General features: G+C 41.7%; 1 protein-coding gene across 8 annotated transcripts in view; it reads left to right on the top strand.

The window, feature by feature from the left end:
* Positions 1 to 26,238, top strand: part of LOC133641937 (protein shisa-like-1a) — a 152,470-nt gene that overhangs the window by 107,796 nt on the left and 18,436 nt on the right. For 4 of the 8 annotated variants that reach the window (XM_062036072.1, XM_062036071.1, XM_062036069.1 and 1 more), the window contains exons 2-4: positions 3,325 to 3,514; positions 6,286 to 6,499; positions 23,998 to 24,304. In XM_062036072.1, coding sequence (XP_061892056.1) covers positions 3,463 to 3,514; positions 6,286 to 6,499; positions 23,998 to 24,304 — 573 coding nt within the window. In that variant the 5' untranslated portion in view covers positions 3,325 to 3,462. Of the gene's footprint in view, positions 1 to 1,122; positions 1,671 to 3,324; positions 3,515 to 6,285; positions 6,500 to 23,997; positions 24,305 to 26,238 lie in introns of those variants that run through there. The other 4 variants (XM_062036073.1, XM_062036075.1, XM_062036074.1 and 1 more) reach the window with 2 other exon arrangements.

The raw sequence follows: 26,238 nt of genomic DNA, 5'->3' as shown, positions 1-26,238 counted from the left end.
ATCCATTCTATGTGTCATGCTTGATCATTTCGCGATATTGCCATATTTTTGCTGAAAGGATTTAGTAGAGAACATCGACGATAGAGTTTTGGTCGCTGATAAAAAAGCCTTGCCTGTACCGGAAGTAGCGTGACGTCACAGGTTGAAGGGCTCCTCACATTTGCACATTGTTTACACCAGCAGCGAGAGCGATTCGGACCGAGAAAGCGACGATTACCCCATTAATTTGAGCGAGGATGAAAGATTCGTGGATGAGGTACGTGAGAGTGAAGGATTAGAGTGCAGTGCAGGACATATCTTTTTTCGCTCTGACCGTAACTTAGGTACAAGGGCTCATTGGATTCCACACTCTCTCATTTTTCTATTGTGGATCACGGATTTGTATTTTAAACCACCTCGGATACTATATCTTCTTGAAAATGAGAGTCGAGAACGCAAAATGGACATTCACAGTGACTTTTATCTCCACGACAATACATTGGCGAAGCACTTTAGCTACGGAGCTAACGTGATAGCATCGTGCTTAACTGCAGATAGAAACAGAAGAAATAAGCCCCTGACCGGGAGGATAGACCAAAGATCAACAATACTACTATTAAACCCTGGACCTGTAACCACACGGTTAATGCTGTACCGCCTGGCGAAGCCTAGCAATGCTGTTGCTAACGACGCCATTGAAGCTAACTTAGCTGCGGGACCTCGACAGAGCTATGCTAAAAACATTAGCTCTCCACCTACGCCAGCTCTCATCTGCTTATCACGACCCATGCTCACCTGCGTTCCAGCGATCGACGGCGCGACGAACGACTTCACCACGATGATCGGTGCGGTCGGCAGCCCGGAGACGGAGGAAGTCAATGTGAGGACAGCGGCGCGGCGGCGGACGGCGTTGTAGCTTTCGACGACACCCCGGCCGCCATCAGAGTCGGCAAGAAACATATACTTCCCCAAAGTTATGTACGTGACATGCACATAGCGCCACGCACGTACCGGCAAGCGATCAAATGTTTGGAAGCCAAAGCTGTACTCACGGTAGAGCGTCTGCTATCCAACTCAAAGTCCTCCTGGTTGTGTTGCTGTAGCCAGCCGCTAATACACCGATCCCACCTACAGCTTTCTTCTTTGCAGTCTCCATTGTTAATTGAACAAATTGCAAAAGATTCACCAACACAGATGTCCAGAATACTGTGGAATTATGTGGTGAAAACAGACGACTTAAGCTGGCGACCGTGCTATTCCAAAATGTCTCCTTCAACCCTTGACGTCACGCGCAAACGTCATCATACCCAGGGCCGGCCCGTGGCATAGGCCGTATAGGCAAATGCTAAGGGCGCCGTCCATCAGGGGGCGCCACGCCAGTGCCACACATGTTGGAGAAAAAAAGAAAAAAAGTTGGTACTATTATTTCTAAATACATAAAATAATCCCACATTAATTAAAATGCAAAGTAAAGCCTGTTTAATAGAAATATTATTTGTTACAACATTACGCCCCTCCACCCCTCCCCCCGCACGGTGAGCCCCCTCCCTTCCCGTATCATGACTCTTTTTGGACGTCACCACATAAAAAAATCAACCCAAGATGTCAAAACGGCCAAAACTGTCAGGTGCCCAGGGAAGAAAAAAGAGAAAAGAAGAGGAGGAGAAACAAGAAAAAGACAGAGGTAGCAGGTAGGTAACGTTAGCCTACATGAAATTATTTGTCTGTTACAGAATGTGATAGTAACCTGTAGCATTAAGCTAATGTTACATGATTCGGCAATTGCTAATCAATAAATAGCTAGTTCTGTTTTAACGTCGGGTTAATATTGTGGAGGGGGCTAAATTGTTATGGAAAGTAATAATGTAACGTTAGGTAATTACAGTACTCCCTGGTGTACAGTAATTTGTAAGTCATTTTAGTTAATGCAATATTAAAAAGCACAAAGAGAGAACTCTGTAGGATCCTCTTTTTTTGTAATAAAGTTGTTAAAGTCATACTGGTTTGATATCTTGTTTTGTGCAGTGCCTTATTTATATTGTATTTTTAATTTATTTTATGCAACTTGTTGACACGTTTTATTTTGTGTTTATGTATGTAAAAAATATTGTATTTCATATATTCATTTTTTGTATTCATTTATTTATCCATATTTTTTTTTATCTTGTTAACTATTCTGATTGTTAGTTTGCTTTCTTTAAGTAAAAAAAAAAGGTCAAAGACAAAGCTATTCGGTTTCTTGTGAGTATATACACTTCACTGCCGATGTGGGGGGGCGCCACCTAAAATCTTGCCTAGGGCGCCAGATTGGTTAGGGCCGGGCCTGATCATACCGAGACGTTTTCAGCCGGAAGTTTCCCGGGAAATTTAAAATTGCACTTTATAAGTTAACCCGGCCGTATTGGCATGTGTTGCAATGTTAAGATTTCATCATTAGTAGTGGCTTTCAGTAGGCCTTTAATGTTGTCATTATTGTGGTCCTTAATGAATACTCAGGTCTACTACACTACTGTATTTTAATGTTGTCATCATGGTGGTACTTGATGAATACTTAAGTCTACTACAATACTGTATTTTAATGTTGTCATTTTGTAAATGTAAATTAGCATTAAGCTAGCTCATTTTTAAAACATTCAATCAGGAATACATGCTTTATTGGCATGGAAGATTATAACATTACCTAAAAGCAGTTTGGCTGAGTCCACTCCGAGTGCTGCTTGAGTGCTTGTTTCCTTGCCAAGTATTTGAGCCTTCCGAGTCTGCACCCTGACGTGACGCCACTTGCAACGAAGGTAGCGACCATTTGATTTTATGTGACTCGATACCCGGTGGTGCCGGCATAATCCCGTTGGCGCTCATAATAGTACTGAATTGGGTACTCATCCCACACGATTTTATTCACATCATCTGACGTAATGACACATGTGTGCTGGTTAGCGCTTACATGCTATAACGAGCTACTTTCACTGTCCACATTGAGTTATTTTGCAGTCTTCTGGCAGGTATCACATTTTGAAAACTTCTGTGTCTTAGGCATATTGGAATTTGGCATAATAGGCACCTGAAATTGAATTTTCTTAATAAGTAACATGGCCTCACAAGTGTAATAGACATTATAAAATGTAAAAAACAATCTGCTGCGCCACCATCTGACGCAGTCCTGGCTATTGATTGATATTAGAAGGCATTAGAGTGGTGTTGCTGCTGCCAGTGTAGCATTGGAGTCACCCTGTTATGTACACACCAACAGGCAGCTTCTAGAACAAACCATGGGCGCTCACTGCCACAGCATGCAGTTCCTTCCAGGAAACCCTCCAAATCTAATCATCGTGTCTTCCCCATCAGGGGTCCTCACTCCCAGCGTCATCAACAGCAGTCATGTGAGAGGAGCCCTCAGCACGCAGAGGATGACCAGTTCAAGCTGAAGTAGATCTGTTCCCTGCCTACTGCAGCCGCCCTTCTTTCTCACATGACGACAAGAAGATGACTATCACCAGTCGACAGTCCCTCATCTTCCTTCTTCTGTCCACTGCAGGTCAACACTTCACTTGTTCTTTGCTTTTTAGAAGGTCCATACTTTCAAGACACAAACAAAAGTATAGAGACACACCTCTTTATCAATGATAAACTATTTTTGACAAATTTGAAGTGCCACAATAGTGTATTAATCTAGCCTTGATTTTGGAATTTAGACAAGAGCTTTTGATAAGCTCTGCTTGTAAAAATACTGAGTTGCGTTCCTCTCCAAAAGTGTGTGTGTCTCCGAGAAGTGCTAATACCCACTTTCTTACATATACACTGTAATTTGCACATAACAGATCAGTACCACCTCAGAAAACACCACCAAAATGACCAACATTAAAATACAGGAGCATAGTAGGCCCAAACATGCATTAAGAACAAGGCTTAGGTTTGATTTAACAAGTATATTTCATATTTTTGGCCCTACACACAGTTTGAACAGTAGCACTGTGTTGGAATATTTAATGAAGTGTTTCTTTGGCGTACCACTAGTTGGAGCCCATGTACCACTAGTACCACTGTTTGAGAATCACTGTAATAGATTAAATACATCACAAACAACATAGCATTAAAAAGTAGGACAGTGGGACAAAAACGTTAGCAACACTAGCATAGCTATGTTAGCTACAATGCTAACATTACATTTGACCAAAAATCAATCAATCAATGTTTACTTATAAAGCCCTAAATCACGAGTGTCTCAAAGGGCTGCACAAGCCACAACGACAAAATAACGATTAGTTAGCCTATTCTGTGGAGAGAAGCAAAATTACAAAACTTACTGCTTTCACGTCTGCAGATCACTCACATATGGTTGGCAGAGGTTGAAGATTCATTGTCAGATGTGTAGTGAAGCCTGATTTTTTATTTATTTACAAAGTCAATTGTGGGACATTTAAGAGCACAGTTTAACCTCGATTTACAAACGTAATTGGTTCTTACACAGGGTTCTTCAATAGAAAAGTTTGTGTATTGAAGCACATTCATCCATAAGAAACATGAATAATGGGTTCCAGCCTGGACAAAAGTCCATATTTTAGGAAAAGTTTTTACATTTTGAACACACTATATAACGCTTTTCTTTAGAGACTCAAAGCGCTTTACATCTTTAACCTACATTTAGAGCAGTGTGGGTGGCACTGGGAGCAGGTGCCCATGGAACCAACGGCAGTGACTAGGATGGTGAACCTGGAAACTCTCAAGTTGCTGGCACTGGCTACACCCCCCGTTAATGCAATCAACTTTCTATTTAAGTTAAAACAACAACTCCGTAAATGGAGGCGCCCTGCTGACATGCACACACACTGTCACTAGCCCTGTGGTGCAGTCACAGTTTGAAATTACAAAACTCCCTAACTTTAAAAGCCATGTCACTACAATGATTAGACATTGTTTTAAAAGCACACACAGTAGCACAGTACATAAAAGCATCAGTCTGCTGACTGAATGAGCAATGAGCACCAGAGATCGATCAGCCCGCCCACAACAGATGTGCTATCGGGCACAAAATGGCTGAGCTGCAGGCACACATTGGGTTGAAACGTTTGTATACAGATAAAAAGTTTGTAGACCAAATCATGTTTTTATTTGGCCTATAGTTTTGAATCAAGTTTCCACTGTACTTGATATAAGAGGAAGACATTTCCAGTTGAAATTAGAAACATATAGAGGACACTATTGTGTATGGACTGCTGAAATTATTCAAGACGTGTAGCACATTCTTTTTTTGTTTTGTTCCCCTCCTTGAGGTCCTGGCGTATATATGGGGTAGGCTCATCTGGATAGGTACCATGTTCAATGACAAAAAGTGTTTTTTTCTTCTTCATGATGTGAACCAGGAAACCCTAATCCAATGGTAACACTTTTACTCTAGCCATGTGCATTCTGCAAATAAGCATATTTAGGTGAAACACACGTCAAATGTTCATTATTGGTGTAAGGTGCAAGTGCATCTCCACCACAACACCAACGGTGTTACGGCGCGCGCCCAGTCTGCTTCTCCCTCCTCAGCAGCAGCACTTAGAGGCTCTGCTGCAAGCACCGCAGGACACGCCCCCACACGCCTCCACAGCTGGAGGCAATCCTCAATCAACACACCTGGTCTTGACGAGAGGCAGCAGCATAAAGGCTCACTCCGCTGACTACTCCACGCCGGAACGTAGCTCTGATTCATACCTCCGTGTCTCCGCAGTGAGCTGTGCGCCTCACCTGCCGATCTTCCCCCTGGACTCTGACTGCCTTCCTCGACCTTCGACCCCTCGCTTGGATCCCAAACCTCTTTTGCTTCGCCCATTCTGGACTTGTTTGCTGCCACAACCAACACGCACTTACAACAACCGCTGGTAACTTATATTTGGTTAACTTCCACACATAGCCCTGCATACACACACATAGTAGCATACACACCCTACGTAATCATCAAGCTCAAATAAAACCCGTTGAGCTAGACCTCCTGTTGTCGTGCCGTCTCCTTCCCATTGTCGTATGTAACAAGCGGCGTGTTTTAGGAAGCAAGTGCGTTTATGGCCAGCTGTTGTTCATTCCAGCGACGTTTATGACACTTCCTAATTTTTAAAAACCCTCATTATTCAAATTAAATGCCAATTTTTGCCAGCTCAGCCCGTCTTTCAATGTGTGAGAGGATCTATGGGACAGAGCGTGCACGTCCTCCGTCGTCCCCAAAGGGAGCGAAAAGCCCAAACGTAACGCTTTGTTACAACACAAGTCCTCCCTTGCGTCTCATCTTCTCCTTTTCTTCCCATCTCACCTCTACCGCCGTTGCAGCGCTCTCCGCTCATTACCGAGTGTGCGAGCCCTACGCTGACCACAAGGGGCGTTACCACTTCGGCTTCCACTGCCCCCGCCTGTCAGACAACAAGACCTACATGTTCTGCTGCCACCACAACAACACCGCCTTCAAGTACTGCTGCAACGACACAGAGTTCCAGATGGTCATGCAGATCAACCTCACCACCAGCGTGGATGGCTATTCACACAAGTGAGTCATGAGCAGTTCTTTTTTTTTTTTTTACAAGCATGTCATGTAGCACTTTTTAGACTGCAAAGTTTTACTACCACTACATTGTGCTCATTGCAAAGATGGCTAAAAAGTCAGATGGATTATTTAGGTGGGAGGAAACTCGTATGAATTCCTACATTTGAACTTCTGTAGGACAGGAACTGGAACATGATAGTGGAATAAATCATAAAATATTGAGCCCAGGTCTGTAATAACATGCCAAAGCAATTTTATTTCCTCTGGCCTTGGCGAATGTACACACTTGCCCTGGTTTCAACTACGGAACATGTTTTTTGCAAGCTGCTGAAAAATTTGCAGAAACAAAAGAAAAATGTGCTTTGAAAAAATTGCAAATAATATGAATGCTCGAATTATAGCCCAGCGTTTATTCATCTAAGGAGCGCGGCATTAATTGTAAACATGCGACAACTGTTATTTCCCAAATTGGAAAACTCATTATGTTTAGGAAGTATGTTTTATAATGATATTATCAGAAGTTAAAAAGCTCTCTTTGAACACAAAGCAGGGATGTGCGGTCAGGGTCGGCAGGTCCCTTTTATAAAAAATAAAAAAAAATTATAAAGAAAAGATTAATACTTGCCCATTAAACTTTGTTATACATATATTTTCTGTATGATTACAATTTTTTTTTGAACATTTGCATGAGTAAAAATCACTAAATTTACACACCAACCTAACATGAGGCTTTTGGGTCTTGCCTTTCTTGCCGGTCTGTGTGGAAGATGAAGACGATGAGGGCGTGGCTTACTGGCTGGTCTGCTTGTCACAATGGCACCAAAATAATGCTTGCAAGGACATTTTTATGCTATGAATGTATAGTTTCTACACTATAGGATCTGTTTAATGTTTTGTAATGGAAGTGTGACATTGAATATCGAACTATAAATAAAACTATAGGCACTGTACGCTCGAACCACTTGTAGTACCGTGACTCGCCACACTGAGAGAAAGTGGGAGTGATCGTGAGCTGGCAGATTCATGTCACTACCAAGTTTTGTTAGCTATGTTTGAATGTATGTTATCCCAGGGGACTCCGGAGGCAGTTGCAAGGTACCGACGGGCCCGAAGGGCAGCGGCCGTGGCTGTGGACGAGGCTAAGCAGAGGGTGTGGGAGCAGTTCGGGGAATCCATGGAGAAGGACTATCGGGCGGCACCAAAGCTGTTCTGGAAGACCATACGGCACCTCAGGAGGGGGAAGCAGGGAACCATCCAAGCTGTGTACGGCAAGGATGGGACTTTGCTGACTTCAAGTGAGGAAGTCGTGGGGCGTTGGAAAGAGCACTTTGAGGAACTCCTGAACCCAAATACATCAGACACACCCTCCCTGATAGGAGCAGGGCCTGAGGATGATGGGGGATCGACGTCGATCTCTCGGAGTGAAGTCACTGAGGTAGTTAGACAGCTCCACAGTGGCAAAGCTCCGGGGGTTGACGAGATCCGTCCAGAAATGCTGAAGGCTCTGGGTGTTGATGGGCTGTCTTGGTTGATACGCCTTTTCAACATTGCGTGGAAGTCTGGGACAGTGCCGAGGGAGTGGCAGACTGGGGTGGTGGTTCCCCTTTTCAAAAAGGGGGACCAGAGGGTGTGTGCTAATTACAGGGGTATCACACTACTCAGCCTCCCTGGGAAAGTTTACGCCAAGGTACTGGAAAGGAGGGTCCGGCCGATAGTCGAACCTCAGATTCAAGAGGAGCAATGTGGATTCCGTCCTGGTCGTGGAACAACTGACCAACTCTTTACGCTTGCGGGAATCCTGGAGAGGGCCTGGGAGTATGCCTATCCAGTCTACATGTGTTTTGTGGATTTGGAGAAGGCGTATGACCGCGTCCCTCGGGAGATCTTGTGGGAGGTGCTGATGGAGTACGGAGTGAGGGGAACCCTGCTGAGGGCCATCCAATCTCTGTACAACCAAAGCGAGAGTTGTGTCCGGGTGCTTGGATGTAAGTCGGATCCGTTTCCAGTGGGGGTTGGTCTCCGCCAGGGCTGCGCTCTGTCACCTATCCTGTTTGTGATTTTCATGGACAGGATTTCTAGGCGGAGTCGTGGCCATGGCGGAGAGGGTATACGTCTCGGGGGGCTAAAGGTTGCGTCACTGCTGTTTGCAGATGATGTGGTCCTGATGGCACCTTCGGTTCGTGACCTTCAGCTCTCACTGGATCGGTTCGCAGCCGAGTGTTCAGCGGCTGGAATGAGGATCAGCATCTCCAAATCTGAGGCCATGGTTCTCAGCAGGAAACCGATGGTTTGTACAGTCCGGGTAGGTGACAGGACTCTGTCCCAGGTGGAGGAGTTTAAGTATCTCGGGGTCTTGTTCACGAGTGAGGGAAAGATGGAGAAGGAAATCAGCCGGAGAATCGGAGCAGCTGGGGCAGTATTGCAGTCTCTCTGCCGCACTGTTGTGACGAAACGGGAGCTGAGCCAGAAGGCAAAGCTCTCGGTCTACCGAGCTATCTACATTCCTACTCTCACCTATGGTCATGAAGTGTGGGTAATGACCGAAAGAATAAGATCGCGGATACAAGCGGCCGAAATGAGTTTCCTCAGAAGGGTGGCTGGCATCTCCCTTAGAGATAGGGTGAGAAGTGCAGTCACCCGAGAGAGACTCGGAGTAAAGCCGCTGCTCCTTCGCTTGGAAAGGAGCCAGCTTAGGTGGCTCGGGCATCTCGTGCGGATGCCTCACGAGCGTTTCCCTAGGGAGGTCCTCGTTGCACGTCCCACTGGGAGGAGGCCCCGCAGCAGGCCAAGGACCAAATGGGGGGATTACATCTCCTCTCTGGCCTGGGAACGCTTCGGGATTCCCCAGGAGGAAGTTGCAAATGTTGCTCTGGAGAGGGAAGTCTGGGGGTCTTTGCTGGAGCTGCTGTCCCCGCGACCCGATTCCGGATAAGCGGTTGAAGATGGATGGATGGATGGATGGATGTTTGAATGAATGAATGCGGCTGACAGTATGGATAATATATTTCCAATATCACTTTCAGACAAAATGGAGGAGATAATGCAAAGTATGTTTTCTTGGAAATAGTGCATGTACAAGAAAATCTCCAAATGTATTTTGTCTTAATGTTATCAAATAAATATATGACCAAGAAGTATTTGATAATAGCATATATACTGCTTTTTTGTCGTTATCATCTCAATGAGCAACTTGTGATTAAAGCAGGGGTTCTTCCTCCTTTTGTCCTCGGGGCCCAACTTTTCCACAACAGATGAGTCTGAGCCCGCTCTAATATTAACATAATTTCTTTAATCTCTTTAATCATATTTCATTATAATTATCTAACCTACTTACAGTTTACAACCTTGTCAAATGATATGAAAACCATGTGCTAATCACAAAGATTATTATCAAGGCTTAGGTCAGACTGATTAGAAAAATAAGTACTCACCAAATACATGGCATAAGAAGGGGCTCATAAATAACTGACGAAAAATAAATATACGTACAATTATTATGTGGTAAAATAAATCAACTAAATTAATAATGAATATATTTCTTAATGCCTATTAGAATAAAGCACAAATGAAAATACGGCTTCAGAACTTTGGTGATAATTTTTGTTCTTAAAACACTTCTCTATAACTTTAACGCCAATTTTTTTTCTGTTTGAGGTTGTCACTACTGCCACTAGTGGTGGGAACTTGTATTACAACTGAGTACTGAGAACCAGATATTTTTTGGTCCTTTGGTTAAGAAACACTGGATTAGAGCATATGAATTGAAATGGGATTTGCACGATTTTGGGAATTTTGTCTATCATTCACAATCATTATGAAAGACATGACGAGGGATGGATTTTTTTTTTAATGCATTCTAAATATTCAACAATTGTAAACAAAAGTTTGCTTACAGCGAACCCAATGGGCGTTCCACTATTTGGCCCATAAAATCTAAGAACTAACCATTCAAAAACCAACAAAACTCCATTTACATTTTGTGACTTGAATATTAACAAATATTAGACTTAGACTTAGAAAAACTTTATTGATCCATAAGGGAAATTGTTCCATACAGTTGCTCAGTTACAAGGATGGAAAGGGTAAGGATGGAAAGGATAATGCACACAAGTGCACAAAAAGAGGGCGAAAACAAAAGGTATAAAGTAGACTAAAAATTAGAGATGTCCAATAATGGCTTTTTTGCCAATATCCTATATTCCGATATTGTCCAACTCTTAATTACCGATTCCGATATATACAGTCGTGGAATTAACTATTCATATTATTAGGCGCCTAATTTTGTTGTGATGCCCCGCTGGATGCATTAAACAATGTAACAAGGTTTTCCAAAATAAATCAACTCAAGTTATGGAAAAAAATGCCAACATGGCACTGCAATATTTATTATTGAAGTCACAAAGTGCTTTTTTTTTTTAACATGCCTCAAAACAGCAGCTTGGAATTTGGGACATGCTCTCCCCGAGAGAGCATGAGGAGGTTGAGGTGGGCGGGGTTGAGATGGGAGGGGGGGGAAGGGGGTATATTGTAGTGTCCCGGAAGAGTTAGTGCTGCAAGGGGTTCTGGGTATTTGTTCTGTTGTGTTTATGTTGTGTTACGGTGCGGATGTTCTCCCGAAATGTGTTTGTCATTCTTGTTTGGTGTGGGTTCACAGTGTGGCGCATATTTGTAGCAGTGTTAAAGTTGTTTATACGGCTACTCTCAGTGTGACCTGTATGGCTATTGACCAAGTATGCCTTGCATTCACTTGTGTGTTTGAAAAGCCGTAGATATTATGTGACTGAGCCGGCACGCAAAGGCAGTGCCTTTAAGGTTTATTGACGCTCTGTACTGCTCCCTACGTCCGTGTACACAGCGGCGTTTTAAAAAGTCATAAATTTAACTTTTTGAAACCAATACCGATAATTTTCGATATTACATTTTAAAGCATTTATCGGCCGATAAAGTCGGCAGTCCAATATTATCGGACATCTCTACTAAAAATGTACCATAGTAGCAATATAGAATATATAACGTATATGTGATATTTACACATTATATATACAGTACATTATATAATATATACTGATATATTATATTACTATATTATATTATATTTTTTATGATATATACAATATATAACAACTCCCGACTACCATGTACAATATTACAGCTGCAGCAAAAAAAAAAAGGGCAGCATGAAATAGAGAGTAGTAGAGCAGCAGAAAATATACATTATAAACAAAGAGAGGTAGCTAACATAGAAGCGGTCAGGTAATAGACAAAAATAATCTATTGCTGTATGTCAAGTGATTATATGAAGTCGACGACCAGCTCCTTGGTCTTGTCTACATTAAGCAGCATATGGTTCGCCTGAGGCCACTCCACAAAGTCAGCGATCAGGGTCCTGTACTCCAATTCCTGTCCCTCTCCGATACACCCGACAACAGCAGAGTCATCAGAGTATTTCTGCAGGTAGCAGGACCTGGAACTATACTGTAAGTCTGAGGTGTACAGGGTGAACAGGAAAGGAGACAGGACAGTCCCCTGTGGAGCACATACACCACTGACCACATTATCCGTCAGGGAGCTCCCCAGTCGCACAAACTGGGGCCTGTCAGACAAGTAATAATTGATCCAGGAGACAGTGGATGAACTGACACCCATCCTGAGCAACTTGTCACTCATCAGAATTGGCTGGATGCAGCAGGTTGATAACAGCATCATCCACTCCTGCATGGGGCTTAAACGCAAACTGCAGAGCAGGGGTGCCCAAACTTTTTCAGCAGGCGAGCTGCTTTTTAAATGACCAAGTCGAGGTGATCTACCTCATCTATATATATAAAACGTATATATATATATATATATATACAGTATATATATATATATTTTTTTGCCGTTTTTGTCCACATGTTAAAGGTGTACAAAATACATGCATGTTTCCCATCTTTCATGAAGACAATAATATAAGTTGGTGTATTACCTGATTCTGATGACTTGCATGGATTGTAATCAGACAAGATTCACAGTAGTGCTGACAACTTCCACAATTTCGATTTTACATTGTGGTGGAGAAAAAAAAAGTCTTCCTTTCTGTCCAATACCACATTGAAGTGGTTGGTTTTGGCATCTTGTTTGTTCAACTTCCATACTCGTTTTTATACATTTTACAATAAATACATTGACGGCAAACTCCGTGGCTTGCTAGCTTGTTTGCGCTAGCTTTCGGAGACTCTTATTTTGTTAGCGCAGGCAGCATTGAGCAGCACTTTTATTGTGAAGACAGGAACTGTGCGGTCAGTCTCTAGGCTTTTGACGGCACGGTTGGAATAAAAACGGTTTCTCGCCTTCCTGATGGTCTTTTTTTCCTTCACACTGAGCTGGCTGCAGCCAGCGTCATCTCACAAGATCCTCGGGTGCCTTGAATGTCAATCAAGTAATGTCATAGGGAAGATTTATGATCGCTAATTTTTAGGTCTATTTTTTCAATGCCTGGCTGGCGATCGACTGACACACCCTGCGTGATCGACCGGTAGCTCGCGATCGACGTAATGGGCACCCCTGCTGTAGAGGGTCCAGGGAAGGAGCCACCAGGGGTCTCAGCTGATCCAGCACAAGTCTCTCGAGGACATTCATGACATGAGACGTCAGGGCAACCCGTCTGAAGTCATTCAAGCCCGATGGGATGGGCTTCGTCACTATGCAGGATGTTTTCCATAGCGCTGGTATCCTTTTAGTGATATTGTTATTATAAATATTAACAAGTATTAGTGATATTGTTATTATAAATATTAACAAGTATTAGTGATATTGTTATTATAAACACTAACAGAGACAAACTATTTATAGCGGCGCCATGATCACTTCCTGTGTGCCTATGTTACATCATCGCGTGGTCTGCTGTTTCCTCGGTTCCTTGCTGTTTATTTGACATTATATTTATTTAATTTTGGTAAATGAATGTATTATTTCACTAAAAAGTCTGATCCCTGGCCCCAAGCTAAAATCAGCTGTATTGAGATGTTGCGAGCCACCGTCAAGTGTGGATTATTACATCTGAGCCAAATGTGTTGAAATTCAAGTCCAGTCAATGAAGCGGTACATGCAGGTGTTTATAATAGTCATTGTAACATTGGTACATCTGACAGACACATCCATCCAAAGGCAGTGTAAACACATTTCAAGTGGAGCAAAGGACAAAGCGCCTGTTGCCCAGACTCTCAGTGGGAGGATTGGGTAACAAAAAGGCAGCTTCTACAGTACCACTAATGCCCTCACAGCAGGCCACTGGGCCCTGCAGCAAGTAATATTTCCTTTATTTGTCTTGTCCTGCTGTTAGTTCAGAGGAGCGACACACACACATGGGTTCAGCCATAAGGTCTTATGCTCACATTTGTGTTGTTTTTTTACAGTGTTGAATATTAAAGGCCTACTGAAAGCCACTACTACCGACCACGCAGTCTGATAGTTTATATATCAATGATGAAATCTTAACATTGCAACACATGCCAATACGGCCGGGTTAACTTATAAAGTGCAATTTTAAATTTCCCGCTAAACTTCCGGTTCGAAACACCTCTGAGGATGACGTATGCGTGTGACGTCAATCATTGAAACGGAAGTTTTCGGACACCATTGAAGCCAATACGAAATAGCTCTGTTTTCATGTCATTATTCCACAGTATTCTGGACATCTGTGTTGGTGAATCTGTTGCAATTTGTTCATTGCATTATGGAGAAAGAAGCTGAGCAAGCAAAGAAGAAAGTTGTCGGTGCGAAGCGTCTATTTTGCGAGGGAAGTCAGCAGCAACACGTACACAGCCGGCGCTTCTTTGTTTACATTCCCGAAAGATGCACTCAAGATCGAAGAACTCGGACAACAGAGACTCTTACCAGGAGGACTTTGATTTGGATACACAGTTGCGATACCGTGAGTACACAGCTGCTCTTCCAAACATTTGATCGCTTGCTATAACTAGCTCGAGCTAGTAGCTAGGAGCTAGGAGCTAGCATTAGGATTAATTTGTGGCATATTAAATATAAGCCTGGTTGTGTTGTGGCTAATAGAGTATATATATGTCTTGTGTTTATTTACTGTTGTAGTCATTCCCAGCTGAATATCAGGTCCCACCCGCGCGCTTCCAAACATTTGATTGCTTGCCAGTACGTGCGTGTCATGTATGTAACTTTGATTAAATATATAAGCTTTATGAACCTTGGGTTAGGTGAACGGTTCTTTGGGCTGAGTGAGTGTGTGTGTTGTGCAGGTGTTTGAATTATATATACGTTATATATACGGGATCCCGTCCATATTACCCGCTCGAGCTATAACTAGCTCGAGCTAGTAGCTAGGAGCTAGCATAACAAACACCTAGGTGTTTTTATGCGGGATTAATTTGTGGCATATTAAATATAAGCCTGGTTGTGTTGTGGCTAATAGAGTATATATATGTCTTGTGATTATTTACTGTTGTAGTCATTTCCAGCTGAATATCAGGTCACCCCCGGCTCTCACAGCATCTTCCCTATCTGAATCGCTTCCACTCCCCACTAGTCCTTCACTTGCACTTTACTCATCCACAAATCTTTCTTCATCCTCGCTCAAATTAATGGGGAAATCGTCGCTTTCTCGGTCCGAATCTCTCTCACTTCATGCGGCCATCATTGTAAACAATAGGGAACTTTGCGTATATGTTCAATTGACTACGTCACGCTACTTCCGGTAGGGGCAAGCCTTTTTTTATCAGATACCAAAAGTTGCGATCTTTATCGTCGTTGTTCTATACTAAATCCTTTCAGCAAAAATATGGCAATATCGCGAAATTATCAAGTATGACACATAGAATTGATCTGCTATCCCCGTTTAAATAAAAAAAAATCATTTCAGTAGGCCTTCAAATAACAGGTTATGATTGATATATTCAATCAATTCATGCATGTATTGTTTGTTTACTGGCCCTCAACTTGACTTTAATCCAAGCCTTGGACTGGAAAAACAATTGTGTACATGGATAATGAATGCATGCTATAAAATAGTTGACATTATATACAGCAGTTTGCAGCAACATAAATATCACTCCAACCTCCAAAGGATACATGCTTATATTTGACCTTTTTTATACAAACTAAGGGACGACCGCTTTTGGTCAAAGAGAGCTATGTGAAATATGAATATGACTTTCCACCCTTATGGTACATTATCACTTTACATTTGTGATATTTCTCAGCTAAATGGCCTCTCCTCCGAATATAAATAGACACATAACACCCAGAGATGCTTGTACCCCAGATTCTTTGGCAGCAGACCAAATCTATGTGGGAGCCTTTTACCTTGCTTTGCATTACGTATGGAGAGTTCTATGATACTGTAACGCTATTATTTGGTCTCTCATCAACTTTGGCGGCTGTGGGTTAAAAGCGGGTTACAGTTGAGTTTATTAGATGATAGTTTGGTTGTCTTCCTTGCTAAAAGTACCACAACAGCAGGACACGCTTGACTCCACTTTATTTCGCACATACAGTACAGCACGGCAAACACTCCACACGTCTCGCGCTCTCTTTTCTTTTTCTCTCTTTACTCCGTCCTTTCCCTATTCGGGCACACGGAAACAACAGGTAGGAACCAAAATGCGGGACCGTATAAAATACAATAAATTACAATACAACAAATGTGTTACTTGAAAACAGCAGTAATGTGACCAGATAATATGTAAATAAGAATTCCTGCCTAACATCAATTAACTCTCCATACATAAATAAGAATAACATACCAAATCAAATGTTACAATATGCTCCTTAGGCCTGTGTGATGTATAGTTTTATCGATATATTCAAGGTTTTTGTTGTAGACCATTTAAAAATGTAAAAATCGATATTTTTTTCCTCCTGCTGCTACGGCATACATTTTGCTCCTCGGGAGCTTCCATAGCTTGCGCCGTCCCCTTACTTCCTTAGCGAATAACCTAGCAAAACATGGTTAATGCTAACGCTAACAAGAGTGAGACGTTTGTTTCAAAGAAAAGAAAAGTGTCACCAATATTGGGTTTTGCGGCAAAATGTGTGGATCAAGCATGGTGCAAAGTGTGTTTCAACAAACTTGTTCCAGCATCTGAAAACGAAGCCTCCAACCGAGTGTGAGAAATACAATTCTTTACGAGGCGAACAAGACGCAACAACAAGCAAACTACGGGATAATAATCACCTTGTTATGGTGAAATCATTTACAGCAGGTATGTATGGTGAGATATAAGCACAATGCATAGAGCAATCACTAAGAAGTGTTAATTAAACATATTGCGTTTACTTTATCTACTCACTGAAACAAACTAAAGTCCTCTCAGTGTTTTACTTCATTATTTATTTGGATACAATGTATGATACTACATTTTTTATATACAGAAGTATGTTATTCAAGACAAAGGTTTGCACTTCATTAATCTCAATGTCGGAGATTGTTTATTTGCATGCAATGTGCAATGCTACATTTTTGTTATTCAAGCAAGGGAAGCTCTTAATTGAATTCTTTGAAACATTAATACAATTTGAATTTTGCCAAGAGTAAGATGCATTGTATGCAGTGTCATTTCAAAATACTGGTACCATTTTTTAATCCAAAAAAAGAAAAACGTGTTTTGAATTATATATGTCAAATGGTTTCTTTAAAAAGTAATGGAAAAAAAATCGGAGATTTTATTTTTAGGCCATATCGCCCAGGGCTACGCTCCATATAAATACATCATTTAATCCCTCTAAACTAAGGTGGCGCTGTAAATGAGTCCAGATAGAATTAAACAATGTTTTCTTTGTGTACTGTTTAACAATAAGTAATTAAAAAGCAGCAAAGTGGAGGTTATGAATCAATTTGCTATACTAACTGTGAGAGCCATTTAGGACATAATAATTATATGTTGCTTATGTTTACATATCATGCTTTGTTGAAAGTGATTTAGATTATACAGTAATATCTTAAATGGATGTATATTTGCTATTTTGTTATATTTAATGGGAATTTCAGTTTCAGTCTTTCCCATGACTTTCATGTCGTCGGGGGGATAACTGCGATAAAGAAGCAGCCAGTCTGCGCCACTTCCCACGGTCCTTAGTGGCCGTCAATAGCTTTGAGGTCGACATGTCTTGATGTTGTCTGTCCAGGATTTCCGTGGTCTTCCTCGCTTCCTTCCACCCTTTAGTGTGCTCTGCATGATGTTCTTGCACAGGGTGTGGTGGCGGCATGTGTGGCCGAAACAAGCTAATGTCCTTCTTTTGACTGTTGCTAACAGGGGTTCTTGGTGACCAACGAGTCTTTCGACTTCATCTCGCACATACTCATTGGTTTTGTGTTCGTGGTATGTTATCTTGAGTATTCTTCTTTGGTATTTGTTTTAAAAGGCTTGTATTTTTCGTTCTGATTCTACCAGGAGTGTTATTAGGGATTTGGAAAGTTTGAACTTTGTCTTGAAGTTGATGTTGCTTTTCCATATGTTGCTTAGTTTGGTCATTGTTGCTGTGGCGATCCGGATTTCTGCATCGCATGTGGCATCTTTGGCCAGTGTTGCTCCCAGGTATTTAAATCTGGACACTTCCTCCAGTTGTTCCCCATCCATCATTATGTTGGCCCTTGAGTTATTTGAGGTGTTCACCAGTACCTTTGATTTGGCTGTGCTGACCTCCATTCGTAGCATCACTTTGCTTGGGTGACTAACAAGGCTTATGGTCCTATAGTTCTCACATTTTTTGAGGTTTCCTTTTTTTGGAAGGGGAATAACAAGTCCGGCCACTTATTTTCTTTCCATATAAGTTGGCATATTTCTGTTAGGGCTTTGAAGTTGTGTTCTCCTCCGCTCTTTACCAGCTCTGCTAGAATGTTATCCACTCCAATGGACTTGCCAGGGGAATGATTCCTTTCCCCTGGAGTGGAATGGGAATTTAGCTTCAAACAATATCCTTGATGTTGGTGTATCTGTGCTCAATTAGTTTGCTCTGCTTTTATATTCGGTGCCGTAAAGCGCCAGTAACTGCCGTAAAAAGTCAAGCAGGGCATGGAGCAACAGCTTTTCTGACTGTGTCTGATCGCATCAATGACATGTTTGTGATAACATCATCATTATTATTTTTGACATTCTTGTTATTGGTCATCAGGAAGAAAAGTGAAAATAAATCCTGTCATTTGACATACTTTGGATGGGCGTCAGCCTGTTGATATTGTTGTGAGATGCAGGAACAGCTGATTGAAGGACATCACGCGTCAGATCCGTTATGCCCTGCTGAGGAAACGGCAAAGGAAGGTTAATTGTTGTTACACTAACAATGTGAGAGGTGTCCTGGCTGGTCCGTGAAGCAACATTACCATGGTGACAACAGATTCTTAACTTCTAAATAGGGCTGCAACTAACGATTAATTTGATAATCGATTAATCTGTCGATTATTACTTCAATTAATCGATTAATAATCTGATAAAAGAGACAAACTACATTTCTATCCTATCCAGTATTTTATTGAAAAAAAAACAGCATACTGGCACCATACTTATTTTGGTTATTGTTTCTCAGCTGTTTGTAAATGTTGCAGTTTATAAATAAAGGTTTATTAAAAAAAAAAAAAAAAATTAAAAAAAAAAAAATTATTTAAAAAAAAAAAAACCTCTGCACATGCGCATAGCATAGATCCAACGAATCGATGACTAAATTAATCGGCAACTATTTTAATAATCGATTTAATCGATTAGTTGTTGCAGCCCTACTTCTAAACCAGAGTGCCATCACAAGGACACTGCCACTTTAACACCAAACTACGACATATTAATGCTTTAAATATGACACAAGAGACTCTTAGAAACAGCACATCATAGTATAAATGTAGATTAATATCGTGGTTGACAATACGTTAAATAGAATTGTTAAAATACCCCCGTGACCCCGAGAGGGACAAGCGGTACAAAATGGATCCATGGAACTAATTGTTTGAGCAAAACTAAGTCAATAGTACCCAATAACTAAACAAAAGCAAACACTGTATCAACTACTCATTTAAATTGTTTCCCACCCCCCTCAAAGTCTTATTGTGTCCAGGGAGTTATTCCCTGAAGTTGTAAACATTAACAAAAACAATTTTTGATCAAATAAAAGTATCAATCTAATCGCTTTAGTATCGATCATACCCTGATACTACCCTTGGTATCGACACCACCAATTTATGGATCAATCCGCTCTCTTCTCTTCTTACTGACTGTAACAATGCTGACATACCAACAGTTGTTTTTAGAGTATTATCCTCTTTTTAACTCTTATTAATCCGTTTAGTTATTTGTTTCCTGTCTTTCTGCTGTAACTTGCTTCCATCTACACTTCTTAAACTTTACTAAGCACTTATTTTTTGGTGTTGTTTTAAGCTAACTCAGCGGTTAGATTAGCTAGTAGTATGCCTGATCCTTATACTCCTCTTGGTGTGTAACATATTTAGCCTCGTACTCTAATGATACTTTAAGTCAGGGGTGCCCCAAGTGTGGCCCGCATCTTATTGGCACGGTTTCACTCTAGCCCCTGAGGGCAAAACAGTTTGGGCACTCCTGCTTTAGATACTTGGAAACACACTTCATTTGCCGTAATCGAGGTGATGATTATTAACTTAGTGGAACGACACCACACTGTGCATGGAGACACACAATTAGCTTCTAGCCGCTTGTCAGCCGGTTGACTAAGAATAAATACAATGTCAGCCAGATCGACAGTAACGGGCAATGGCGATCACTTACTTTTTTTTCCCACATGCTGATCGGCACATCCCTAAAAAATTCCCTAAAAATTAAGCATCTAATGCAGTGGTTCTTAACCTGGGTTCGATTGAACCCTAGGGGTTCGGTATGTTGGCCTCAGGGGTTCGGTGGAGCCTCCGCCGAGGAGGTCAAAACACACCGTTTAAATAAAAACTTCTCCCATCGGCGTATTATGGATATGGCAACAGCAGAAGTCACACTGATTTGCAGGTGTGTAATTTGTTGTGAGTTCATGCACTGTGTTGGTTTTGTTCTCTGAACAAGGTGATGTTCATGCACATTCATTTTGTGCACCCGTAAAAAAACATACGACTTTGTCTTGAATTTGAAAAAAAAAACATTTTATTTTTCACTAAAGAAGGGTTCAGTGAATGCACATATGAAACTGGTGGGGTTCGGTACTTCCAACAAGGTTAAGAACCACTGATCTAATGACTGAGTAAAATACAAATTGGACATACTTCTAATATGCTTGTAGTTTATAAGATGTCCTTTTGTATTTTACATAGCATCTTTTAATGACCTTTAATGTATTTAATACCGTATTTTTCGGATTATAAATCGCAGTTTTTTTCATAGTTTGGCCAGGGGTGCGACATATACTCCGGAGCGACTTATGTGTGAAATTATTAACACATTACCGTAAAACAGGGGTCTCAAACTCAATTTACCTGGGGGCCACTGGATGCAGAAACTGGGTGAGGCTGGGCCGCGAGAAAAGATTTCTTAAAAAAAATCTAACATGCACTTTTTAATGAATTCCCCTTCTTTGAATGGCTTTCCCGCCCTAGCAACCATCTCACTCACCATGTAGCTAGCTTTGACTGCTGCATCGCTCTTTTCGCTTGCTTTCTTGACGAAATCTTGTTGCCTCAGCAGACTGGTTTTAAAATTTGCAACCCGGTTCACTCTCTCATCTCCCTGGTATTTTGCATACTCCTCAGCATGTCTAGTTGTATAATGACGTTTCAAATTGTATTCCTTGTATTCAACTTTCTCTGTATCAACTTGAGAAAAGAGCCATAAGGATTATTCATAAAGTAGATTACTTAGAACACACTAACATATTATTTATTAATTCGGGTTTTTTAATCTTTAATTTATTGAAATTACAGGAGCTAGTAAAGTTACAGACATTATGTGTCATGTTTAAGGCTAAAAGTAAAACATTACCAGCAAATTTACAAAAAATGTTTGTCATCACTTCTGAGAATGAAGAGCATAGAAGAAAAGGTCATTTCCAACATCAGTATTCAAGGACAACTTTAAAACAAATGTGCATTTCAGTGGTGGGGGTTCAACTATGGAATTCTCTTTACAATGAGATAAAAGATTGTAAAAATATATTCCAATTGAAAAAATATATAAAGACAGAACAATAAGATCATATGGACAGCCATAAGTGTTTACATTTTGCTTTATATTTATTATTTTACTTATTTTTTGCCTGGTTTTGTATTTGTTTTGTATCATCCTGTGAGGTGTGAAATTACTTATTTTGTTTTTTTTGTTCGGTTTGTACATCATGAAGTTTTGCACTTCTTGTGTTTTTTTGTGTTTTTTTGTTTGTTTTCGTTATATTTGGATGTTATTGTTGGTTTATATGATATCATTAAGTAAGACTACGTATTATGTTGAAGTGGGCAGAAAAATATAAGATTTTTCTTCATCCTGCTCCTTCTCAGGCATTGGTGTGTGAATGTATAATTGAATAATTGAGGTATAATTGTCTATCGATCAAAGATGCACATCTATGAAGGAGATACATAAAAATGAAATTAAATTAAATGAAATAAGACACGTCGGGGTGCCCCTTTGCTCAACAAAGAAATATTGCATCAAAAATCGTCTCTGCCTGGAGGGGGGGGCTCGCCGTGGAGTTTACAGTCATGGTAGCACAATTAGCCCCGAACGGGCTAACATCACCACTAACGTGTTACACGTATGATTCGCCCAGCGACTCTCTGTCGGAGTATCAGCGCTGGGGTCCAGTGCACCACACTTTTGTATTGTCGCTCGGTCCTTCGGCGGAGTGCTCGTCTTCCCCGCCCGGACTGTTTACAACGGGGGGGAGCGAGCAGGCGGGCGAGCAGGCGGGCGAGCGAGGGAGGCAGGGAGGGAGGGCGGGCGAGCGAGGGAGGCAGGCAGGGAGGGAGGGAGGAAGAGCGTGTGCAGGTGTCGTGGAAAAGCGGCAAAATGTTTCTCTGCTTGCATCACGCAAGTGACGTCAATGCATACTTGCCAACCTTGAGACCTCCGAATTCGGGAGATGGGGGGTTGAGGTGTGTGTTGGGGGGGGGGGGGGGGTTGAGGTGGGCGGGGTTGGGAGGAGGCGGGGTTGGGTTTAGTGGGGGTGCTTTTGTAGCCCGGAAGAGTTAGGGCTGGAAAGGATTCTGGGTATTTGTTCTGTTGTGTTAAGGTGCGGATGTTCTCCCGAAATGTGTTTTTCATTCTTGTTTGGTGTGGGTTCACAGTGTGTCGCATATTAGTAACAGTGTTAAAAAATAAATAAAATAAAATATGACCACCATCAGTGTGACATGTGTGGCTGTTCCTCAAGTATGTCTTGCAATAACATGCGTGTGTCTGCAGAAGCTTCATACAACATGTGTCTGGGCTGGTACGCTGTTAGTATGGAGATAAAGATGATGCCGTGACAGTTTCTAGAGGACACATAAGGCAGTGCCATCACGGCACGCCCTCGCCACACCGTGATTGGTAGATTCCTTCAGCTCCGCACACAACGCTGTCAAGAGCCATTCATTTAAAACTTGCGGGCCGCACTAACATTAAACTTTCATATTAAGGTGGGGGCCGCAAAATAATGTCTCACGGGCTGCAATTGGCCTGCGGGCCGCGTGTTTGAGACCCCTGTCGTAAAATATCAAATAATATTATTTAGCTCATTCGCGTAAGAGACGAAGCAAATGTCCGCAATCGTCACACACACGTCAGCAATCGTCACACACGTCAACCAATAAGAATTCGGCGGGGGCGGGTCATAACAGAAGTGCATTGTGCGTCATGGCAGAAGTGCATTGTGGGTCATGGGATGCTAACTGCTGCTACATCTGTAGCTATTAAAATGGATTATATCAACATTGGCGGTAACTTATAAAAACTGAGAAGGACTGAACAAAAATGGCACCGAAAAGGAAATCATTTACTGCAGATTACAAGCTGGACGTAGTGAAATATGCAGCAGAAAACGGCGATCGAGCAGCAGAAAGAAAGGGAGCGACGCGTACCAGGAGCGACAACGCTTTCATCGGATTTAGCGATCAGGAGTGACAGATTGTTTGGTAAACGTATAGCATGTTCTATATGTTATAGTTATTTGAATGACTGTTACCATAATATGTTACGTTAACATACCAGGCACGTTCTCAGTTGGTTATTTATGCGTCATATAACGTACACTTATTCAGCCCGTTGTTCACTATTCTTTATTTATTTTAAATTGCCTTTGAAATGTCTATTCTTGGTGTTGGATTTGATCAAATAAATTTCCCCCAAAAATGCGACTTATACTCGAGTGCGACGTATATATGTATTTTTCCTTCTTTATTATGCATTTTCGGCCGGTGCGACGTTACTCCAGAGCGATTTATAATCCGAAAAATACGGTATATGATTCATATTTAACTATATTTCATATATTTTGGTTTTATTCACATCCAGTGTTTGTTTATTATGATGAAGTCTTTTGAAAGTACAGTATGTTATTGTCCATGCGTATCCATCCTGCAGTAATTACACAGCCCTGGTGGGAGTGTGGATCTACGGCTTCTTCGTCATGGTCCTGCTGGCTCTGGACTTCCTCTATTACTCGGCAATGAATTACGAGCTGTGCCGGGTCTACTTGGAGAAGTGGGGTCTCGGGGGCCGCTGGCTAAAGAAGGCGCGCAGTCAGTGGCACAGGGCCATGGAGGAGGAGAGCCAAGCACAGGCCCAGGCTCAGCCCATGATGGCGGGCCACTACCAGCCCAGACACAGCCTGCGAGGGGAGAGGCACAGCCCCACGTTGCTGCCCTACAACACATCCACCGCATGGTGAGTCACTGTCGACTACACATGGCCACAATATTCAACCAATTTATGGCGTAAACAGGAAGTGTACGTCAGAAATTGCTTTAGAAAGACGGAGCCATAAACACTCATCTCAGTTCATATATTTATAGAACAACTCCCTTGAGAGCAGATGTTCTGTTTTAAGCCCTATTACTGATAAACAAGCAAACTCGAAAAGAAGAACTCAAAGTTAAAGGAGTGGTGCTACCACACTATAGCTGTTCTTTTGCCAAGTACATTTTTATACATACCGTATTTTCCGCACCATAAGCCGCACCTAAAAACCACAATTTTTCTCAAAAGCAGACAGTGCGGCTAATAACCCGGTGCGCCTTATATATGGATTAATATTCATATTTATTTTCATAAAGTTTAGGTCTCGCAACTACGGTAAACAGCCGCCATCTTTTTTCCCCGTAAAAGAGGAAGTGCTTCTTCTTCTACGGTAAGCAACCGCCCCCATAGAAGAGGAAGCGCTTCTTCTTCTACTGTAAGCAACCGCCAAGGTGAGCACCCGCCCCCGTAGAAGAAGAAGCTCGCGGATATTTAATTTCATTTGTTTTTCTGTAAAGACAACAAAATGTCTCCTACTAAGAGACACGCGTACAAGGTTCCACTGACTTTTGATATTCATGTGAACCGCACTGTGGATACAACGGGAGCACGTACGGTGAATATTCGCACCACAGGGAATGAGAAGTCGTCCTACTGTGGTTGTAGCTTGCCATGCTAACGGCCAGAAACTTCCACCCACGGTGATATTCAAAAGGAAGACCTTGCCAAAAGAGAACTTTCCAGCCGGCGTCATCATAAAAGCTAACTCGAAGGGATGGATGGCTGAAGAAAAGATGAGCGAGTGGTTGATAGACGTTTACGCGAAGACACCGGGTGACTTTTTTCACGCAGCGCCGTTCCTGTTGATCTATGACTGCATGCGCGTCCACATCACAGATGGTGTCAAAAAACAAGTGAAGCACACCGAAGAAGAAGAATTCGAGGGATTTGTAGATGAGTAATAACTTCAGAAAGTGAGCTTTAAATGTTTATTTTGTGTGTTGTGTGACACTAACGTATGAGCAACGTTGAGTTATTGATGTTGCTATTGCTCTGCACTATTTTGAGTGTTACTATTTTTGTGATTGCACATTTGCACATTACATTTTGGGAGTGAACAGAGTTGTTAGAACGCTGGTTTGTAATATATTATTAAAGTTTGACTGACCTATCTGACTGTTTTGTTGACATTCCCTTTAGCGTAGCGTAGGTGCGGCTAATGGCACGGGGCGGCTAATAGGTAAACAAAGTTTTGAAATATTCCGTTCATTAAACGTGCGGCTAATAACACGGGGCGCCTTATGGTGCGGAAAATACGGTACAAGGAATTTGTATTGGTGTAAAAACAGCTAACATGAAAAATGAAGCATGACTACTTACTGTTCTTTAAAGTACCAGTAGAATTGAAAATCAACTTGACTTCATATGCTTAATTGTGTTTCATTGTATCCATTAAGCTGCATGTGGCTCTTAAGCTCCACCCAAGTGGCTCCCTAGAGCTTTTTCAAAAATGTATGAAAATGAAAAAAAGATGAGGGAAAAATATATTTTTTGTTTTAATATGTTTTCTCTTGGAGAACAAACATGACACAAACCTGCCAAACAGCTCAATTTTTGATTCAGCTGACATCACATGGACAAAGATAACACCTTCTGGAGGAAAGTTCTGTGGTCAGATGAAACAAAAATTGAGCCCTTTGGCCACAATACCCAGCCTTCCCAAACGTGTGGACAATTCTGAAGAAACAAGTCCATGTCAGAAAACCAACAAATTTAGCTCAACTGCACCAATTTTCTCAAGAGGAGTGGTCAAAAATTCAACCAGAAGCTTGTGGATGGCTACCAAAAGCACCTTATTGTAGTGAA

Source organism: Entelurus aequoreus, linkage group LG24 (genome assembly GCF_033978785.1).
Source record: "Entelurus aequoreus isolate RoL-2023_Sb linkage group LG24, RoL_Eaeq_v1.1, whole genome shotgun sequence".
NCBI classification, from domain to species: domain Eukaryota; kingdom Metazoa; phylum Chordata; class Actinopteri; order Syngnathiformes; family Syngnathidae; genus Entelurus; species Entelurus aequoreus.
Note: the sequence above shows the minus strand (reverse complement) of the source record. Positions and strands in the feature narration are given on the sequence as shown.